Source organism: Moschus berezovskii, chromosome 3 (genome assembly GCF_049115385.1).
Source record: "Moschus berezovskii isolate FMDL1 chromosome 3, NW_MosBer_1.0, whole genome shotgun sequence".
NCBI classification, from domain to species: domain Eukaryota; kingdom Metazoa; phylum Chordata; class Mammalia; order Artiodactyla; family Moschidae; genus Moschus; species Moschus berezovskii.
This window is the reverse complement of record NC_142462.1, coordinates 68,800,750-68,821,422: the sequence shown is the minus strand read 5'-3', so window position 1 is coordinate 68,821,422 and position 20,673 is coordinate 68,800,750. Positions and strand designations below refer to the sequence as shown.

At 42.8% G+C, this 20,673-nt stretch overlaps 1 protein-coding gene across 3 annotated transcripts in view; it reads right to left on the bottom strand.

The window, feature by feature from the left end:
- The window catches only part of ELMO1 (engulfment and cell motility 1), a 592,587-nt gene that overhangs the window by 476,051 nt on the left and 95,863 nt on the right, over positions 1 to 20,673 (bottom strand). For 2 of the 3 annotated variants that reach the window (XM_055420868.2, XM_055420867.2), the window contains exon 2: positions 3,741 to 3,884. In XM_055420868.2, the coding sequence (XP_055276843.1) occupies positions 3,741 to 3,818 (78 nt within the window). In that variant the 5' untranslated portion in view covers positions 3,819 to 3,884. Of the gene's footprint in view, positions 1 to 3,740; positions 3,885 to 4,172; positions 4,272 to 20,673 lie in introns of those variants that run through there. The other variant, XM_055420869.2, reaches the window with a different exon arrangement.

The window sequence follows — 20,673 nt, the reverse complement described above, 5'->3', positions numbered from 1 at the left end:
TGGTTTCCTCTCGAGCCCCTGCAGGATGCAATGAGGGTGACTCAGATCTAGATTCATTTTAGTGCTCGTCACAAACCAGATCAAGGTTCCACCCCAGGTTGGCAGAATCACAATCTCTGCAGTGGGCCTGGGATATGTGTTTCTCACAAGCTGCCCTGACACACTTAGGGTTGAGGACCACCAGTTTAAGTTGATAGATAAGGACAACACAGTGTGACAAGTGGAGGGATACTGGAGGTTTGGGGGAGAAGACGGAGCAGCCATGCTTGACCCAGCTTCCAGAAATACCTTGTAGTGAAATGGTAGCTAAGAGCAAAGGAGCAAAGGTAAAATGTGATGGGAGAGAAGCAGGTGATGTGACCTTTATTGAACAAGGTAGAAGATTAGGAGAAAACTCTGCCCAAGTTTTCCTTGCTTGTGCAAATACATTTCCAATACTTGTGCCAACTTCCAACTCAATCAAGAAACAACACCTGATAGCAAGGCTGCCACTCACTCCAACTTCAGTCACTGCAGGGCAAAAAGGGACTGGGTCTCTGAACACTTTGTGGAAGTCTCCATATGGCATTAGCAGGAGGCCTACAATTTAGCCAACGTTTTAAAAGTTCAGTCTTCAAAGTACAGGAGGCCTGGGTTTGTGTCCTGATCTCATTGACTAGGAAATCATCTAAATTCTAAGAACCTCAATATTAGCATCTGTAAATTTAGACCCATCACAAAGAATAAGACAAAGCAACTTTATGTACCTCTTGACATGATGCCCTGAAGAGGACCCTCACCTCTCCTTTCTGTCTGCCAAAATTGCAAAACATGCATCTAATTGGAAAGAAACACTGGAGAAACCCAAACTGAAGGACATCCCACAAAATACCTGTACTATACTCTCCAGAACTTTCTAGGTCAGGAAAGATAAAGAATCTCTAAAGAATCATTCAAGAGCCATGAAGACCAAAGGGACATAACAATAAACGTATTGTTATGATTGATCCTTTCAGGATCCTGAAAGGATGTCAGACTGAAGAAAATACCTATCAAGGATCTTATTGAAATAACTGATTAAATATGAATATGGACTTTGGTCTCTGAATTAGATGATAATGTTGAACTAATGTTCTGGTTTCTATAAATAGAATAAGGTTATGTAAGAGAATGATTTTGTTCTTAAGGAGGACACATTGATTATTTAGGGGTAAAGAGAGATGCTGCCTCTAAGTCCCACTCAAATGGTTCAAAAGGGGATATGTATACAAGAGAGAAAAAATAATGAAGCAAAATATTAATATTAGTAAGTCTGGATAAAAGGTAGACAGGAGTTCTTTGTACTATTCTTGTCATTTCTCTGTGTGAAATTGTATTGAAATAAATTACTCCTCAAAACTATCAGGCCATGAAAAGCAAGGGAAAGACTTGGAAATTGTCAAAGACTGGAGAAGACAGAGGAAACAAGATGAATATATTACAGCCAGTTGGTATTCTTGTATTGGATCCTGTAACAGTAGAAGGACATTAGTGGAAACACTGATGAAATCCTAATAAATTTTGTAGTTCAGTTACTAGTAATCTGCATAGTTGAGGCAAATGTACCACAGTTATGTTAAGATGTTAACAATTAAGATAAACTTAGTGAAGGGTGTACAAAAACTCTCTAACAATCTTTGCATTTTGTCTGTCAATCTAAAATTGTTCCCAAATAAAAGGAATATTTTAGAAAAATTATTGACACACACACAGCAAAGGCCATCCCTAAAGGCAGGGACAGGATACTGATTCCACAGGTCCCTAAGAGTATATGTCAGGAATTGCTGTCTTAAAGAAGAGGTTTCCAAACACCTTAGCCATGGCAGAATCAGAAGGAAATAGTTTACCTGAACCACTGACTTAAAATCTCTGGAGATGGGGCCCCAAAGAACATTTGAACAAGTGCCCCAAGTGGTTCTGATATGGCCTCAGGCTTGGGCACAGGTATCCAGCTCAATATTTCTCAGACTTAACTACACAAGGAATCCCCTGGGGATGTTGTTAAATTTTACATCTGGGTCAGGAGATCTGGGTAGGGTTTGAGAGTCTGTATATCTACTGAGCTCCTAGGTAATGCTCAAGCAACTGATCCTCAGCCCCACCTGCAGACAAGGCAAAGCAACAAGACAGAATGGGCCTGGGTCCATGACAGTGGAGCATCATGCCAGCCCAGGACTGCCCTGTGGACTTGAAAGAAAGAAAGTGAAGTTGCTCAGTTGTGTCCGACTCTTTGCAACCCTGTGGACTGTAGCCTACGAGGCTCCTCTGTCCATGGGATTTTCCAAGCAAGAGTACTGGAGTGGGTTGCCATTTCCTTCTCCAGGGGATCTTCCCAACTCAGGGATCAAACCCAGGTCTCCCACATTGTAGGCAGACGCTTTACCATCTGAGCCACTAGGGAAGTCCTGTGGACTTGAGAAGCCAACTTCTATCTCTTTGAAACAATTGTTCTCTTGGGTTGTAGACAAATATAATCCTAACAACATTTAGTCTTCAACAAGTAGCACCAGCCACATCTTGAAGTAATATTCAATATGTATCCTCTCTCAAACAGCACGTGAAAAAGCATAAACAACTGTTGTCTGACACAAATGTATATAAAATTACTGGGCATGCTTCTCTACTTTCACGGGTTGCTTCTAAAGTCAACAAAATCTGCCTCAAAGAGCAGTTACAATGACTATGACATGTTGGTCTGATGACACGTTTTTTGCAATAAAATTTACTCTTCTTTACATTCATGCTCAAATTCAACTAATTCTCATTTGACCTTCATAATTTAATGAATCATTTGGATGCACACAATATCTTACAAATCCTCCAGTGGTCTTCAACCAGATAATAAAATCTGACCAGAAAAAAAGTGTAGAGCATAATCATAAAATAGTACCGAGTATATAAAAAGTGGAGTTGCCATGATATCCTAACTTTGAAAATGTAGAAAGCCATCCAGAACCCCATACTACATGCTTTATGAAACCCTTAAGCATATACTAGGTCTCGAACTTTTTTGTTTTTAAGTCATTTACTCTAGAATGACAACAGTAACCTCTCTGAGATTGCCTGCAATCAATTACATCATAAGACTCACTACCCAAGCTAAAGGATGCTTCCATAGGAAAATCATGCTAAAAATCTTTGTGATATTTTTTCATGCAGTAAAAATTTACTGTGCATTTTTCACATACCAGACAATACACTAGATCCACAGTGCATTTAACTCTAATAATGAAATGACAACTGGCGAGGACCCAAGACCCACCCCTCTATGCTAATTTCATAATCAAAATAGTAATAGGACAAAGTCACATTGTACTTGTTGGCAGCTTCTGCAAAAGCCAGAGAAGAGTGACTCCAAAATTTAAGTTTTGTGTTGTCTATGATAAAACAATCTACTCATAGTCACGAGTCTCCGCAAGGCAGTGCTGGGACAGCTCCACTGCATCAACTGCCCAAGTCCAGTCCCCTTGTCCCTCCCGCCTCCTTCACCGCTTCGGACACAAACCCTGTACTGACTCACTCTGAGTAGATGTTGAACAAGTATAAAAACCCCATCCATCACCACTACATGTAGTACAGAAATCAAACTATACTGTAACTATTATCACACTGATTTTCAACACAGTCAGAGAGAACAGGAGAAGAAAAGAGCTAAGTCTGGGAAAACTTCAGAATAGAAGGGAAACTAAAATAACCACCAAATGACTGCCAGTCTTACTAACCTGGTCGATCTCCATGAGCTTGGGGTAGGCACCCGGCCATTCTATGGCCACCTTGACGATGTCCGCGGGCGGCGGCATTGCAAATCCCAGGAACGTCCAAAGCCAGTGGAAGTGGGATCCTACGGTGTAGACGGCTGCACGTGTCTACACCCAATGAGGAATGACAAAAAGAGAAAGAGAAGTCGCTCAGTGCAAATACAGGGTGAATTTTGCTTTATCACTTCCTGTTTTCACTGGTGGTTTAGGTACAAGAAACGGCTCTGGGTGCAGGAGACTCAGGGCGCCAACTGCATCACTCAGTGGCGGCTCCCCAGGAGGGAAGGTAGAAGAGGGGAAGATACCAATGCCCTGGGGTCGGAGACACCAGGAGCTGAGGCGCTCGCGAGGCATAGGCTCCCAAGTCCCCAGTGTGAAACAAGGTGGAACCCTTACCACCCCGTTCTGCTCTGAACGGTGACCAGGGTCCCAATGCGCCTGGCTCACTCTGCCCAGAAGCACATGCAAACTCCTCGTGCTCAACAGCCTCCGGAAGGACAGATTGCCCAGGAAGTCATGGCCAGGAAGCAGCGTTTCTTTAAAGTGTTTTCTGGGTGTCACAAATAGAGCTCTGCACTATAGCAACCAGGATATCATGAGGAAGGAGCCACGCCCCAAGGTTCACACACATGTACACACACACTCCCTCCCCAAGGCCAGTTCACAAGATGCGAAGAAAATTAACTGTGTTGGTTAATACAGCATTCAGAACAGACCTTGATTCTCACTGGAATGAACAGTGTTGCTTACACAAAGGAAGTAAGATTAATCCTCTGCTGCTTCTCTTTCCCAAACTCCCTCTTTTCTTTAAGAACGGCTTTTTTTTTAACATAATATTTTTGAACAGGTAAAACATTCATGCAATTCAAAATGAGAGTGAGTGTGTGTGTGTATGTGTGTGTGTAAAGACAGTGTGAATCTCCCTCCTCCCCAACGGATATAACTTCCATCCCCATCCATCCAGCTGACCACTAATAGATTCTTATGTGTCCCTCCAGAATTTCCTCATGTAAGTCAAATGTTAAAACATATATTTCCCATTTTCTCTATATAAAAGGCAGCATTCTAGACTTTGTTTTATTCATCTCATGTGTCTTCTAAAACGTTCTATATTAGTATAAACATTGTGTCCTGGTTCCTTCTACAGCTGCATAGTCATTCTTTGTATAGAAGTGTCTTATCTGAAGAGCGAGTCCCCTGCCATGAGCCACTGGGTGATCTCTCACCTCTGGCTGTTATAAACAAGCCTCTGGTGAATAATCTTATGCGTACATCATTGTGTTCACTTGCAAGTATATCTTTACACTACATTCACAGAAGTAAAATTGTTGGGTCAAAGGGTATAAGCAGTTTTAGATTCTGATACCATCTCCAATATCCCTCCCTAATGAGAGTTGTACCAATCTACCCTCCCTTTAGCAATGGTTGAGTCTGCCTATTTACACAGACTCACCAACAGACTGAACTTTTGCACACTTCCATGCATTGAAAAAATATATTTCAATGAACTTCCAATGTCTATTTCTCTTATTGTGAGGGAAGTTGAACGTAAAGATGTGAAGTCCCAGATCTACTTTACTGTGAACTGAATATTTTGCCCTTTTTCTACTGGGTTCTTGGTCTTTTATTCAGAAATTGATCTCTGTATAAAGCTTCTAATCAAACATATGCAACTGTTTGTTGGGGGTTTGTCAGTTACTAACCCCTGTCTCAGTGGCAGTTGGACGTGACTAAGATAATAGAGATAACAGAGCTAATAGTGACAGCCTAATGTCAGTTAATAATAACAACACAAGCAATGATATAAATAACTAACTTCACCAGAGCTGACAAGTAAAAGAAATGAACCAAAACAAAACGGCTGCCCCTCTGGCCAAGGATGATGAAGCCAGCCTGGTGTGAAGATAATCAGTGCTAACCAGCAGGAGCATATCTCCAAAGCAGTGGTTCAGTGGCTCATTCAACAAATAATTACTGAGCCCAATTCTGTGCCAGCTGTTTTCTCAGTGTTGGGGATACAGCAGCAAATCTGCACCTTAGGTGGCATCAAGGGACATGGAGAGAAATAAATCAGGGAAGGAGAATCTGAAGTCTGTGAGTATATCTGTGTGGGATGGCAGGATGCAGTCTTAAATAGGGGAACCAGGGAAAGCTTCAGTGAGAGGCAGAATGTGAGCAAAGGCCTGTGAGAAGTGAGGAGGTGAGTCATGCAAACACCTGGGGAAATCATGTCACAGGCCAAGAGAGCGTATTGACTGAAATAAAAATGCACAACCTAAAAGTTGAGAGTTATGTTTTATTCAGTGGATATTCTTAGGACTTTGAGCCAGGGAGGCAGCAACTCAAATCACCCTGAGTAAACTGCTCCCAAGAGGAAGCAGTGAGCCAGGATATATAGGAGTTTTTGCAACTATACCAGGAAGTCGAAACAAAAGATTACTGTTAATAAAAGAATACTAGATATCTCAAGTCAAGGAATTTAGTGCTTCTGTGTATATGGTAAGATGCAAGAGTCTGGGTTCACTGAAATCATTCTTTGACGTGCACCTCAGCTTTCTGGGGCCAGAAGTGCTTTCTCATAGAGGAGGGGAGTGGCTGCACTCTGATGACTGCTAGATGGCATTCTTTGTTTCCTTCCTGAGTTCCCTCAGGACTCACATCTGGGTCAATTGTAACGTGGTGGCTAGATCCTTTCTTTATCAATATGGCAGGCAATATTTTATTTCTCAACTAGCAAGTGCAAAGGCCCTGAGGGAGGAGCATGCTTTACATGTTCCTGAAACAGGTGAGGGGCCAAAGGCAAGTAAGTAAGAGTAAGAGTAATAAGAGAATGAGTTCCAACAGTTTGGGGTCACAATGTGGTATGTTCACTCACTATACTCTTGACCCTCCTAGACATTCCTACGCTAATTCTTGGTCATAACTTCTAAAGAAGAAAGTTCATGTCCATGTATATCGATCTATTCTGAGTATAAATTAGTATAACTTTCCAGAGGTATCTTTGGCAAATTGTACTCAAAGTCTTAAAATTTTATACTCCCTTCGAGTAATTTTACTTTTCTAGGATGTTTCCTTAAGAAATAACTATTAACTCAACCATAACAATGTCAATTGCTGTTTTGGTTGTAATTCCCAAAACTTGAAAACAATTGAATATTTAACAACAGAGACTGCTACATAATTATGGGTCTCATAAGTGCAAATACAAGCAGGCAGTCTGCACTGGGACAGATTTCTTCATAATCTGTACATTCTTTTAATTCACTTGAGAATTCCAAGGATAGTGTATTTTATCTGTACCACGTCACTTCAATTCAGGATCCAGATTGAATTACATATCCTAGAATAAGAGTTAAGAAAACAAGTTCTAACGTGAAAATAGACTCAGTGCAAATATCAGGTAACACTATTCAAACCAAAGAACACATAATCGTGGTGGAGAAGAGAATAGATAATAGACAGTGGAAATAAAAATGCATTTTGAGCAATTTCCTCCCAACTCTACACAAAATAGTCTAGAGTTACACTGAAAGAGGTCATCTGGCCTTCCAGGAATCAAAGGCCAAGCGTGCTTTTTTTCCCTTTAAAAGATATTTATTTCTCAAAGACTGTTCAGACAAAACCTGTTGAACAGGTGAGAATAGAATAACACAGTTCTCCTTGTGCCTCCTAGAGAATAACATAAGAGCGGTGTACAAAGCAGCCATTGAGAGCAAAGAGGCTGGGAGCACCCCTTGGGAACTCACCTAACCAGCCCAATTAGTCCTCATCAGTTTTCCCCACATTAACAAGCAGCAGAGATGGGGTACAGCCAGGTCCTCATGAGCAGTCAGGTACACAACTGCAGAATGCATAATCCCATCCACATCATTATCCTCAGAAGTCCACATTTTATCCTCTTGAATTTATATTTCCACGAAGAAACAGCTTCTATATATAGTCATGTTGCTACTGATGAAATTCAGAAGAGAACGTTTCTAGCTCAGGTTTTCTCACCCTTGTGAGATGTTTAGCAGCATCCTTGGCCTCTACCCACTAGAGGTCAATAACCCTCTTTAGCTGTGACCGAAATGTCAGCAATCTCTCCAGACATTGCCAAATGTCCTCTGAGGGGAAAATCATCCTACAGTTCAGGTGTGAGCTGCCAAGTTCTCAGGACTTCCCTGGTGGCTCAGATGGTAAAGAATCTACCTGCAATTCAGAAGACCTGGGTTCAATCCCTGGGTCAGAAAGATCCCCTGGGAAGGGAATGTCTACCTAGTATTCCTGATGCAAACAGCCAACTCATTAGAAAAGACCCTGATTCTGGGAAAGATTGAAAGCAGGAGAAGTAGGGGATGACAGAGGATGAAATGGTTGGATGGCATCACGGACTCAATGGACATGAGTTTGAACAAACCCTGGGAGATTGTGAAGAACAGGGAAGCCTGGTGTGCTGCAGTCCATGGGGTCACAAAAAGCCTTACATGACTGAGCATCTGAAGGACAACAAATTCTTGCCTGAGAATTTGGAGGAGCCTGGTGGACTACAGTCCGTAGAGTCACAAAAAGTTAGACACGACTGAGTGAGTAACACATGCCAAGTTCTCTGGGCAGATAACTAATGATCAGGGCAACCCATGACTGAAGCGACACAAGACAGGCTCACCAAGAAACATGAACGTTCAGACCCAGTGCCTGGTCAGGCATCACTGAGATGCAAAAGTATTTCTAAATTTCAGTCAACAAATGCAGTCTCCTGGCATCTTGGCATCTTCAGACACAGTGCTCACAGCTTTTGAGTCTTCTAAACAACCTCCCCCAACCACAGCTTGGAGCACGGTAAGGCAGGGTACACATCCTGATCACAGTTACATACCAGGGCCCACAGGCATCTCATGCATGGTGTTGGCTGAATGCATCCTTTCTACAACTGACATCTCATCAGAGCTACTGGCAGTAAAACTGAGTCTAGTCAAAATTGCCCAGTAAATATAAGCTGCATGAACTTATGTAATAAACTTCTTGATATAATAATTCTTATGCAAACTAAAATTTCAGAACCACTAAAGGGCAGTGTAGGCAAGATCTTTTTCAACCACTCTGCCTTGTGGTCCTCCCTACCTAGGGAATGAGTGGAGAATTCTACAAGGTTCTGGCTTGGTTGCTGATTAATTTACTTTATTCCAATACTAAGATTCCCCAACCTTAATATGCATGTCAAAGGACTTGTTTACAGTTAAGTAAATTAAATGAATAAAAAAGGAGCCACTTCTTACTTGGAAGTGAGTTACTAAAATCCTCATGTCAGATGTAACCCTGAACAAGTTGAAATTGTCTTTATTATTCTGCTGAACATCTCCTTCTTATCTTTGGGTCACGTCTCTGATATAATGGAGAGAAATCGCTCTTGATTCCTATCTAGAAGCCTATCACTGCACATTGTTCTAAGCCCAAAGTGCTACATGTCTGTGTTTGAAACTCATTCCACTGAAATCTCCTAAAGATTTGTCACATCTCTGCATGTTTTTCCAGGCAGTTTGATTAGATCTTGAAGTGCATAAAGTTCCCAAATATCTGACCCATTTTTTTCCCCCTGAATTTTCCATAAGAGTTTTAGCCTTGGGTCTCTGAATGGCTTTGAACTCTTTTATCTTATTTCTAGCCTTCCTGTTAACACCAGCAAATCCTATTAAGAGAATAGAAAATCAAGCCTATAAGGATGTTCTATAGGAATTGTGTAGCGGGAAAGTTAACATGATTGCCCTGGTGAACCATGGGTCCCCACAACTATACTGAAAGAGCCTGACAGATGGACCAGTAGAAGTCAAAAGGCAGATTGATGGGAAAGAAATAGCAAACAGCTGGAGAAACAATTTGTTTCAACTCCTCTGTCTCCTCCTTTCCTCCATATGCAAGCTGTCCCCTGCTCCACTAGCCATCATTATCTACTTGTGACAGATAATAGGTTTATAATGAGTATGGGAATAGTGGGGAGGGAGAACTAGTTCCAGATTTTAAATGTTCAGTGGTCCCAGATAGAAAAAGAGATAGACAATATTTTCCTGTGGTATCCAACTTATGTAAAAAGGGAAAGACCTCTGAAAGTGGCTCTGAGAGTAGCCTTTCACTGTAGAGAAGGGGAAAAAAATCCCCTTTCTCAATCCTCCTAGGTTCTTCAGATGGGGACTGCAAATTAAACTAACAAAACAAAAATTATAAGAAAAAAAAGAAAGCTTATTTATTTATTCATACAATGCCTGCACATGCCGAAGAACTCGGAGATGAGTAACTCAAAGAGACAGTTAAAATTTGGAGCTCATAACCATCTTAGCAAGGGGTGATTAAGCGAGGAGAAAAGGCTAGACAAAGGAAAAGGGGTTCAGGACTTCGTGGATGCAGGTGGAAATGTATGTTGTAGAAAGGTAACTTGGAAATGTATACTAAGAAAGGGTTGTTTACTAAGGTTTGTTATGCAGTCATGTAGATGAGCCATGATCTCCAGGGACCACGGAAGCAGGGGGAGTAGACTTGTATTTCCCACACTGTAGGGTCCAGATGGAGTGACACATGATAGGGGTGCCATTTCAGATTCTCCATCTCCATTAGAAAACTGTAGGCCATTGTGAGAAGAGCAGAGGGTCCAAGCAGGAAGCTTTACGACTTCATAAACAGGGGGAAACCCTTTGCAAGACAAAAGCATTCAGAAGAAAGTGAAGAAAAGAGAGAATTGAATCAAATGCAAAACCCAATATCCCATTTTATGGATATGCAGAGCACGAAAACCTCATATGATATCTCACTAATAACTTGGCCTGTTTACTTGCCAGGTGCGGGAAATGTGCTATTAGATACCTTTGACTTACAATAGGTTGCAAACTTGCAGAGAAAAATGCTCTCACAGAGGCTTGAACTGTCGTCATGGAGGCTATGGGACAGTTGGCAGAAAGGGGCAGGGATGAGCTGAGACCAAGTACTGGATTGGGCATTTGAAATACATACTTTCTCACTTATTCTTTACCCCAGCCCCAAGTGACAGTTGGCACTATCTGCAGTAAATGAATGAAGAAACAAATTCTCAGCAATTTGAACTACTTCCTCCAAATATTTACATACTCTCCAGAGAATGATACCTCTCCTCTCGGTCCTGATACCTACTGTGGGCTATTGCATTTATTTCCTCTTCTAGATTCACACGTTGAAGTCACAAGTCCTAGTACCTAAGATTGTGACTGTAGTTGGAGACTGGGCCATTAAGGAGGTAATTAAATTAAAATGAGGTCATTAGGGCAGCCCTATTTCATCTGATTGGTACCCTTAGAAGGAGAAGAAATTTGCACCCACGTACAAAGGGATGACAATTTGAGGACACAGCGAGAAGAGAGCCATCTTCTTGTCTCTTGGCTTGATTGTTTAAGGGCAAGTCATAAAGAGAGGCTCACTTAGGCAACCCGGCTAACACCTTGATCTCAGACTTCTAGCCCCCAGAACTGTTAGACAACAAATCTGTGTTGTGTAAGCCACTCAGTCTTCAGTACTTTGTCATGGCAATCCTACCAAATGTACAACACCAAAACCAGAAAACATAGGGAAGGGGCTGATCATTTTCTTGAAAGATGCTTAAAATTTTCTGCATTCCACAACACATGATAAAAATTTAAACACAAATTACAATCTGAGAGTGTGGAGTCTTAGCCACTGTACCAGTAGGAAAGTCTCAATTCAGGGAGCCCAGGGTCCATCCCTGGTCATGGATTTAGATCCCCCATGCTGCAACTAAAAGTTCCTGTGCCACAACTGAAAAACACCACATGCTGCAACTAACACCTGGCAGAGCCAAATAATTAATTAAATATTTAAAAAATTACAGTCTGAGAAAGTATTTGCAATAACTGTGACTCAACCTGAGATAGAAATCCCATGGACAGGGGAGCCTGGCAGGCTACGGTCCATGGGGTTGCAAAGAGTCAGACACAACTGAGTGGCTAATACTACTACTATATTGTTACCATCAAGAAAAATGTAAAAGCAAAAGCCCTTTAAAAAAAAAAAAAAATTACTTTGTTTTTATCCATAAAATTTAGTGTAATAAATCTAGCCATTATAATTTCTGTTCTGATGAAACCACTAAAGTAACATTTCTTTAGTGGTTTATTGACCACTGATCTATTGACATTTTGGACGACATCCATCCTGAGAGACCGTGGATGTTCAGTGACATCTCTGACTCCATCCACTAGAGCCAGGAGCACTGCCTCAGCTGTGACCACCAAAACATCTCCAGACATTTGCCCAGTGTCCCCTGGGGGACAAAATCACCCATGGTTGAGAATTAGGTCACTCAGGTTACTAAGTCTAATCTTCCTTTAAAAAAAAAAAAGTTTATTTCATAGAGACCAACTTTACAAAGTGGATATTAAGTCATACATTAGGAGTGATTGGGGGCGGGAGGAGACGGGGACGACAGAGAATGAGATGGCTGGATGGCATCACCGACTCGATGGACATGAGTTTGAGTGAACTCCAGGAGTTGGTGATGGACAGGAAGGCCTGGCGTGCTGTGATTCATGGGGTCGCAAAGAGTCGGACATGACTGAGCGACTGAACTAAACTGAACTGATGATATATTAACTGCAAAAAAAATGGATATGAGGTAAAGAGTTAAAGATCAATTGAAGAAAACCAACAGGAAAGAGAAGTTGACACAAAAACATGAATACCTTGATACCACTTGAGGGTAATTTTGTAACATTTTACTCCAACATATTTCCTTCACACACATCTCTAAGGAGCGCTTGTCACTTGTCAAATAACAAGATGCGTAACATGAGAGTTGCCAATTAAGTTTTATTTGGGACAAAATGAGGACAGCAGCTCTGAGAGACTGCTCCAAAGATGCAGTTGGAGAAGGTCAATATATAAGATTTTGGTGGAAGGGCGTGTTCATGCAATCAAGTGCTTACTTTACAAAAGATTTTCTGCGAGTCAGGAGGAGAGGATGTCACCATGAAGGGAGTTAGTGCTTTTCTAGATATGAAGAGATGCAAAGACTGGGATCGTGAAATCAGTTCCTGAAAATACCTAGGCATCTGAAGACCTGTTACACCAGATTCCCTGGCATACAGAGTGTCTCACTCCACCCTGAACTCCCTCAGAGGGTGTTGAAGGTCAATAGGAGCAGCAGCACAGAGCTCAATCTCTGCAGAGGCAAATGGCAAATGCCCTTGTTGCTGTTGTTGTTCAGTGGTTGGCAAATGCTCTAGCCAAGTACCAATTTGTAGTTGACAGGCAAGTGCCAATTTGTAGTGTGGTCTAGCGAGCTTTTCCATCTCTTTTCTTCACGTATTAGGTCCTGTCCCACCAGCTATTAAGCAAGAGTAGGCATGCGGCCAGGCCTGGTCAATGACAGCCCCCATCTCCTTGGGAACAGTGGTTGGTCCATGGGACAGACATGGTCCAAGCAAATCCATTTCTGGGGACTGATTTATGAGGCCTGGAAGGAGAGTGTTCCCTCTTTCTGCAGGGCTTGTTGAGCGAAGCTGTCAGTAGAGATATCCCATCCGTGGTGGGGAAGGGCTGTCTGTTACAGGAAGGAATGAAGCAAAGAGAAGCAAAGACAATCAGAGAGGAGAGACAGGAGGGAGAATAAGAGGCCAGGAGTCCTGACTATATAGAGTTTCTGTCTTCTACACTTTTCCTTCCACTCTCTGATCTATCTTAATATTCTTCCTAGACTTTTGAAATCTTAAATTCACCATTATGCTAAGTGAGTTTGCGTTAGGGTTCTACCACTTGTAACTGAAAAAAAGAATCAACTCTATCATTTAACAGTTTACTGCTCTGAATTAGAGTCTTGTCATTTCCTTAGAGATGACTGGTACATAAAACACACACTGAAGTTACACAGTCTAACTTTGCAGCCAAGTGGGAGGGATACTTTGCTCTCCAATTCTGGAGCTGTGATACCCGCGTGTCCCTATTTCTGATGGAGCCCTCTCTGCCTAGGACCTGCCTTGGCTCTCCTGGACTGCTAACAGAAGTCATTAATGCATATATGTGCAATCTAAAAAAAAATGGTACAGATGAACCTATTTGCAGGGCAGGAATAGAGGCACAGATGCAGAGAACAGACATGCAGACATGGGCAGTGGGGGGATGGGAAGGGACGGGAGTACCACTGGCACACCTACACTTCCATGCATCAAATAGCTAGCTGGTGGGAAGCTTCTGTATAACACAGGGAGCTCAGCTCAGTTCCTGATGACTTAGAGTGGTGGAGTAGGGGGTGGGGATAGGAGGAAAAGCCAAGGAGGGGATATACATATACATATAGCTGATTCACTTCATTGCACAACAGAGATTAACACAACACTGTAAAGCAATTATATTCCAATAAAAAAAAGTCATGCCTGCATTTTAGCAATTAGTCTTAGGCAAACATTTCCCACATGACACTACTTCATTGATATATTAATTAACATAAAGCAAAAAAAAAAAAAAAAGAAAGAGTCAAAGCTCTTGTAAATCACTGAATGGATAATAGCTAATAGTAATAACCAGTTCACGGACTTTATATACCGACCTTATGGACTAGGTACCACTTAATAAACCATTTTACAGATGAGGAAACTGAGATGCAGAGACATTAAGTTGCTCAAATTCCCATATCCCCCTGTTTAGCCCAGCCAGAACGCAATCCACATCTGTCCAATTCCATAGCCCATGGTTTTAATTGCTATCCCATATGTTGAAGAGAGCACATTTACTACAGGTCTTTAATATAATAGTAAGTAAGTACCACGCAAAGAGGTGCGGCCGTGAGGAGCTACCCCACGCCTGAGGCCAAGGCCGGCGGCCGAGAGGAGCTACCCCACGTCCAACAGGCAGTGGCTGCGCGGGCGCAGGAGGGCCGAGAGGAGCTACTCCGCGTTCAAGGTCAGGAGGGGCGGCCTTGAGGAGATACCCCTCGTCCAAGGTAAGGTACAGCGGCTGCACTTTGCTGGAGCGGCTGTGAAGAGATTTTCCACGACCAAGGTAAGAGAAACCCAAATAAGACGGTAGGTATTGGGAGGGGGCATCAGAGGGCAGACACACTGAAATCATAATCACAGGAAACTAGCCGATCTGATCACATGGACCACAGCCGAATGTGGTCCACTGGAGAAGGGAATGGCAAACCACTTAGTATACTTGCCTTGAGAACCCCATGAACAGTAACAAAGGGCAAAATGATAGGATACTGAATGAGGAATTCCCCAGGTCGGTAGGTGCCCAGTCACCGACTCTGTGGACATGGGTTTGAGTGAACTCCGGGAGTTGGTGATGGACAGGGAGGCCCGGCGTGCTGTGATTCATGGGGTCGCGGAGAGTCGGACACGACTGAGCGACTGAACTGAACTGAACTGAAGTCGCTCTGTCGTGTCTGACTCTGCGACCCCGTGGACTGTAGCCTACCAGGCTTCTCCGTCCATAGGATTCTCCAGGCAAGAATACTGGAGTGGGTTACCATTTCCTTCTCCAGGGGATCTTCCTGACCCAGGGATCGAACCCGGGTCTCCTACATTGGAGGCAGACACGTTAACCTCTGAGCCACCAGGTGCTGCTGCTGCTGCTAAGTCGCTTCAATCGTGTCCAACTCTGTGCGACCCCATAGACAGCAGCCCACCAGGCTCCCCCATCCCTGGGATTCTCCAGGCAAGAACACTGGAGTGGGTTGCCATTTCCTTCTCCATGAACATGTACTGTGAAATCTTCATATGCAATACACAATATTTCCCAAATGTACCTATCCAGAAAACTCTGATTTTTTCATGGAGCATCTAGTGACACTGGTTTCTCATGGGACACACTTCGAGAACAGATGCTTTGAGACCATTGGCCTCCTTCAACTCTCAGGAAAAAAATGAACTGCTGAAAAGTCTTGGCCAGAAATACACTGGAAAGTGACAGAGAAAACTCTTTCCTTTAGTCCCATATTGAATTATCATCACCTGTGTCTATGGGATTGTCTCCAGGAAAGAAGCCCTGTTCTTTGAGTAACTCTTTCCAACTCACATAGGAATTCAACTAACTATAGCTTCTACTGTGCAGGCCATCAGAAGATAAACAAAAAGAAACAGAAGAGTTGTATTTGTGATAGCTAGATTCCGAATATCTCACTTCTCACTTTAAATCTCTGGCAGGTGATTCCAGGCACATAAACCTTTCTGCCGCCCACCTGCCTCTGAGCACCACACCACCAGGGCACCCTTCCCCATTGACTGTATCCCTGCTCCCCACCCCCCAAGATGCAGGCAATAACACAGGTTTTCCCATAAGATCATCAATGACTCTCTTGCAGTGGCTGGTGGTAGCACTACTTAAAGAAGACAAGTCCCAGACTGGCCAGATCAGGATGACTCTCCAAGTGTATCAAACTCTACTGAGGGGAGAAGGCAGTCTTGAGAAAAAGGTTGGCTATCTCTGTCCTATCAAACTGTTGGCCATTTCCTGAGCTTGCCAAATTTTTGCAGCTCCTGCTTCTGTTCATAGTGTTCCCTCTGCATTCCAGAACGTCTTTTTCTCTCCCCCTGGGTTGGCTTCAAAAATTCCCACCTAGCCTTCACAGCCAATTTCATGCACCCGCTTCTCTGAGAGATTTCTCTGACTCCATAGGCTCCAAGGCAAGCAGGAATGGTGCTCACATCTGTCTTCTGAGGTGCTTAGAATGCACTGGCCAGAACACCTTTCCACCTTTCCTTACGCTGTTGGTTAATGAGTTCCCCGAGGGCAGATCATCTTACTCATCTCTGGACCTCTGTTCCTGACCAGATGGCACGGCAAACAGCAGTTCAGTAAATATTTTTCAGACAAGTGAATAAATAAACAAATGAATCACTCTTTCCTTAAAAGCAAGTTCAGAGATTTTTGTTTTGGGGTTTTTTTTTTTTTTTATGTGAGAGATTACTCAAGCCAAGGATGCATTTTTAAAAATCCAGAATCCTTTGCATAGAAAACCTTTAGGGGTTTCTTCAAGCAGCAACTGCTCATTTGTCTCATGGGACAGAAACAGAAATGGAGGTGCTCCAAGGTGACAGCAGGGTTGATTCCGAATTCATTTTCCTCCCAGAGAAATTCTGTCAAAATACAAGATGAGATTAAAGCCACTGATGCTCATCCCTTCAGCTCTGAGCTCTCTCTCACACTTTAGGGAATCAGCATTTCAAATGGAAAGTTCATTATTTTCAAACTAATGTACACACTTCCTCCCTTGTTCTGGTTTTTGGATATTTGCTTTTCAAATTCCTTTTCAGCTGTTGCAATGCCAGTGTCTGCTCCCCACAACTCCCCAGCATCACCCCCAGCTCCCCTCCTCCTTAGGCAATTCCTATCACTCTGTGAGGTGTGCCGGCATTCCCCAGTGGGGCAGACAAAGCTCAGGCCCAGTTTCCTATCTCAGAGCCCAGACTTGAGGCCACAGGAAACGCTGGAGTGTTTCCACCATCCTGTGAGCCAAACACTCAAAGTTTCCAAATCTGCTGATCAAAAAACAATACGCAAAACTTTTCTCTCCTTCCCTTTCCAGCAACAGCAGAGCCCTAAAGGCCACCGTAGGAAATTCAATTGTATCAGATTAGCAGGGAGGGCCTTCTGCAGAAGGTGGGTGTCGGGCTGCACTTCCACAGGCTTCCACTGACAACTCAGCACAGAATTAATCATCCTAAAAGGCCGTGCCTGATAAAATGCCAAGCACCCCCCAAACAGGATGGCAATAGCTTCTGCCTTTTTCTCCCTCCTCTAGCCCTTTACGTTTCTGTGCCTTCAGATGAGCACAGACATGTGAGTGAGCGTGCTCACACATCCACCTGGGTTAATCCTGGTTCTCCGCATCCACAGCTCCCTGGCTCTGGACAAGTTACATACCACGGCTCACCTTCAGTGTCCTCATCTGTAAAACAGGAGCAACAGTAGAACCTTTCTCATAGGTCTGTTGTGAAGACAAAACACATACAGCAACTAGAACAGGGCCTGCTACAGCATTCTGATGATTATTAATTCACCAGTCATGTGGTACCTGGATGAATAAACCAGGGGATTCTGTCTGCCATCTTCTCTAGTGAAATACATGGCATTCCAGTGTGTGTGCTCAGTTGCTCAGTTGTGTCTGACTCGTTTCGACCCCAAGAACTGTAGCCCACCAGGCTCCTCTGTCCATGGAATTCTCCAGGCAAGAATACTGGAGTGGGTTGCCATATCCTACACCAGGGGATCTGGCCGACTCAGAGATCGAACGCATGTCTCTTGTGTCTCCTGCGTCTCCTCTAGTGAAACATGGAGGTCCTACCACATGGGAATTCTTTTTTTTCCCCAAGCATCATAATGGAACTGCACAAACTGTTAGGAGGGTAGAGAATGATAACTCGGTCTGAAAGTCTGGGGGTGGGGAGTGGGTGATAAATGGAGATTTTTCCTGGGTTTTAAAGGATGAGCAGAAGTTTCCAGGTGAGTGACTGGGCTGAGAGGAACTAGAGATGAAGATTAGGGTTAAGATTCAGGAATGATCGACCTGCACTGCAAAGACTGGGAGTCTCAGAGAACTGCCTGAGCAGATAGCCTGCTGAAACAGGCCCAGGTCTCCCAGGAAAATTCTCTCAAGTATAGGGAGGTGACCGGAACTCAACTTCCTCTGGATACTTTCTCCCCAGAGAGAAGTGGATGTGGTCTTCAGTTATGAGGCAATTAGTAGTCCCTAAAGACGACCGAGAATGAGATGGCTGGATGGCATCACCGACTCTGTGGACATGAGTTTGGGTGAACTCCGGGAGTTGGTGATGGACAGGGAGGCCTGGCGTGCTGCGATTCATGGGGTCGTGGAGAGTCGGACACGACTGAGCGACTGAACTGAACTGAAAGAAGGACCAAAGTGGTGGTCTCTGCTCAGCAGGGGGCCTGCTCCAATTACTTCACAGCTTCTCCAGCTGTCTGTCCTTCTAGCTTTGCAGAAGCAGGGGTTTTAGACAGGACAAAGGTACAGCAGCCAATGATTATACACTCGTCTCCTAGCTTTAAACAGAAGTACCTCAAAATGTTTCTCAGGAAAGATTCCACTAGAAAATATGAATCTCCCCGATTTTCAGGGTTTTAGATAGTTTATCCTCTGGTTACAAGGTACTACCCCACACCCCCAGCAAGACAAACAAAAACATAAGCCTATAGGTTTTTCACTTTTATCTCTTCCACCTTAGGAGGCTCTATCAAAACTCCCTGGATGGCAAGAGGGAAGTCTCTTCCTTCTGTTTTCTATCTGGGTTCCCTCACAAGTTTGCTGCAGTTTGTTTTAAGACAAAATACTATCAGGAGACGTGCTATCAGGTAGCCAGGCTTTGAAGAGTGTTTCACACAAACATTAAGATTAACAATTGGTCCAGTGAGAGGACCAGTGTTCCCTGCAGATGGGGGAACAAAAGGATTGCTCTTCCATAGACATATATCCAGAAACTGCTTACTATGTTTACTTAAAAATAAAGCCAGGGCACAAACTGGGGGAAAGGTAGCCTGCAATTCTATTCTGAAAGCCAGTTTTACTGCTTACACCCTGAGGTTATTAATATCCAAAATGTCACATTCTGGATGGATTTTTTTTTTTTTTTTTAATGCTTTTGCCCTTCACTTTTAACTGGGCAGAGCTTCTCTACAATCTGTTTGCATTGCCCTGGGAAGCAGTGAGATTAAAAACTGGTAAGAGGAAGACAGAGGGATTCCAATTCAGTGCTGACAGTTTGCTAACTGAGGACCTTTTAAAGTTTCTGTTGGTAAATTAACAGGATGCTGATGATTTAGGATTCTTTTTAGTTAGCAGATGCAAGCTATTTCATATCAAATGGATAAATAACAAGGTCCTAGTATATTGCTCAGAGAACTATATTCAATACCTTGTGATAAATCATAATGGAAAAGAATATTAAAAGGAATGTATGTTAGTGTATAATTGAATCACTTTGCTATAAAGCAGAAACTAACACTGTGAATTAACTATATGTCAATTTTTTTTTAATTTTAAGATTCTTTTTATCTACATATAGTTGTAGAATACTTAGGACTCAATCTGCTACTATCTACTTTGATAAGGACTCAGTCATACAAAAACTAACAAACTGATAATAATAAAAACAACCCTGCACACACACACACACAAACCTAGCTAGATTAGTGAAGATGACTGTGGAAAAAATTAGGAAGAACTGCCATGTATCTTAAGTTCTACTGAAATATACTTTGCCTTGCCTAGATAAAAGGTCATATATTATAAATCTTTGGGGACACTTGAGTTCTGCTGACAGATCTGGTAATGGGGTCAGACACTAGGACCTAATTATCTGAGGCATGAATTTAATGAATGAGGTCAAAGAAAATCAGATTCTGCTTGATACCTAAGAATCTTACTTTTTTCAGTTTTTCAAATCAAAGCCAACAGCTCCAAAGGGGCAAGATGACATAAGAAGGAGGATAAGTTTTAGAGTCAGACAGAGTTGGATCTGAATGCAAAAATGGGTGGTGTTTTAAGTCAGGGCACAAGAAAAGCAGATTTGCATTTTGCCTCAGCCTACAGAACAGACCCATGTGGAGAAAGAATGAACTGGTAAAAAGCCTGGTAAGATTGATGGCAATGGCTTGAGGGGTTGGCCTTGTAGATGGAGAAGATGAAGGATTTACAAGCTATTTTTGAAGATTAAAAATCAACAGAAATCAATAATAAAATGGATCTAAGGGACAAAGGAGAAGCTGGAGTCAAAGGTGAGCTGGCTCACTCTGGATGAGCCAGAGTGATGGCGATGTCATTACTGAGCTAAAAGTGAAAGTCACTCAGTCATCTCCGACTCTTTGAGACCCTGTGGACTATACAGTCCATGGAACTCTCCAGGCCAAAACACTGGAGTGG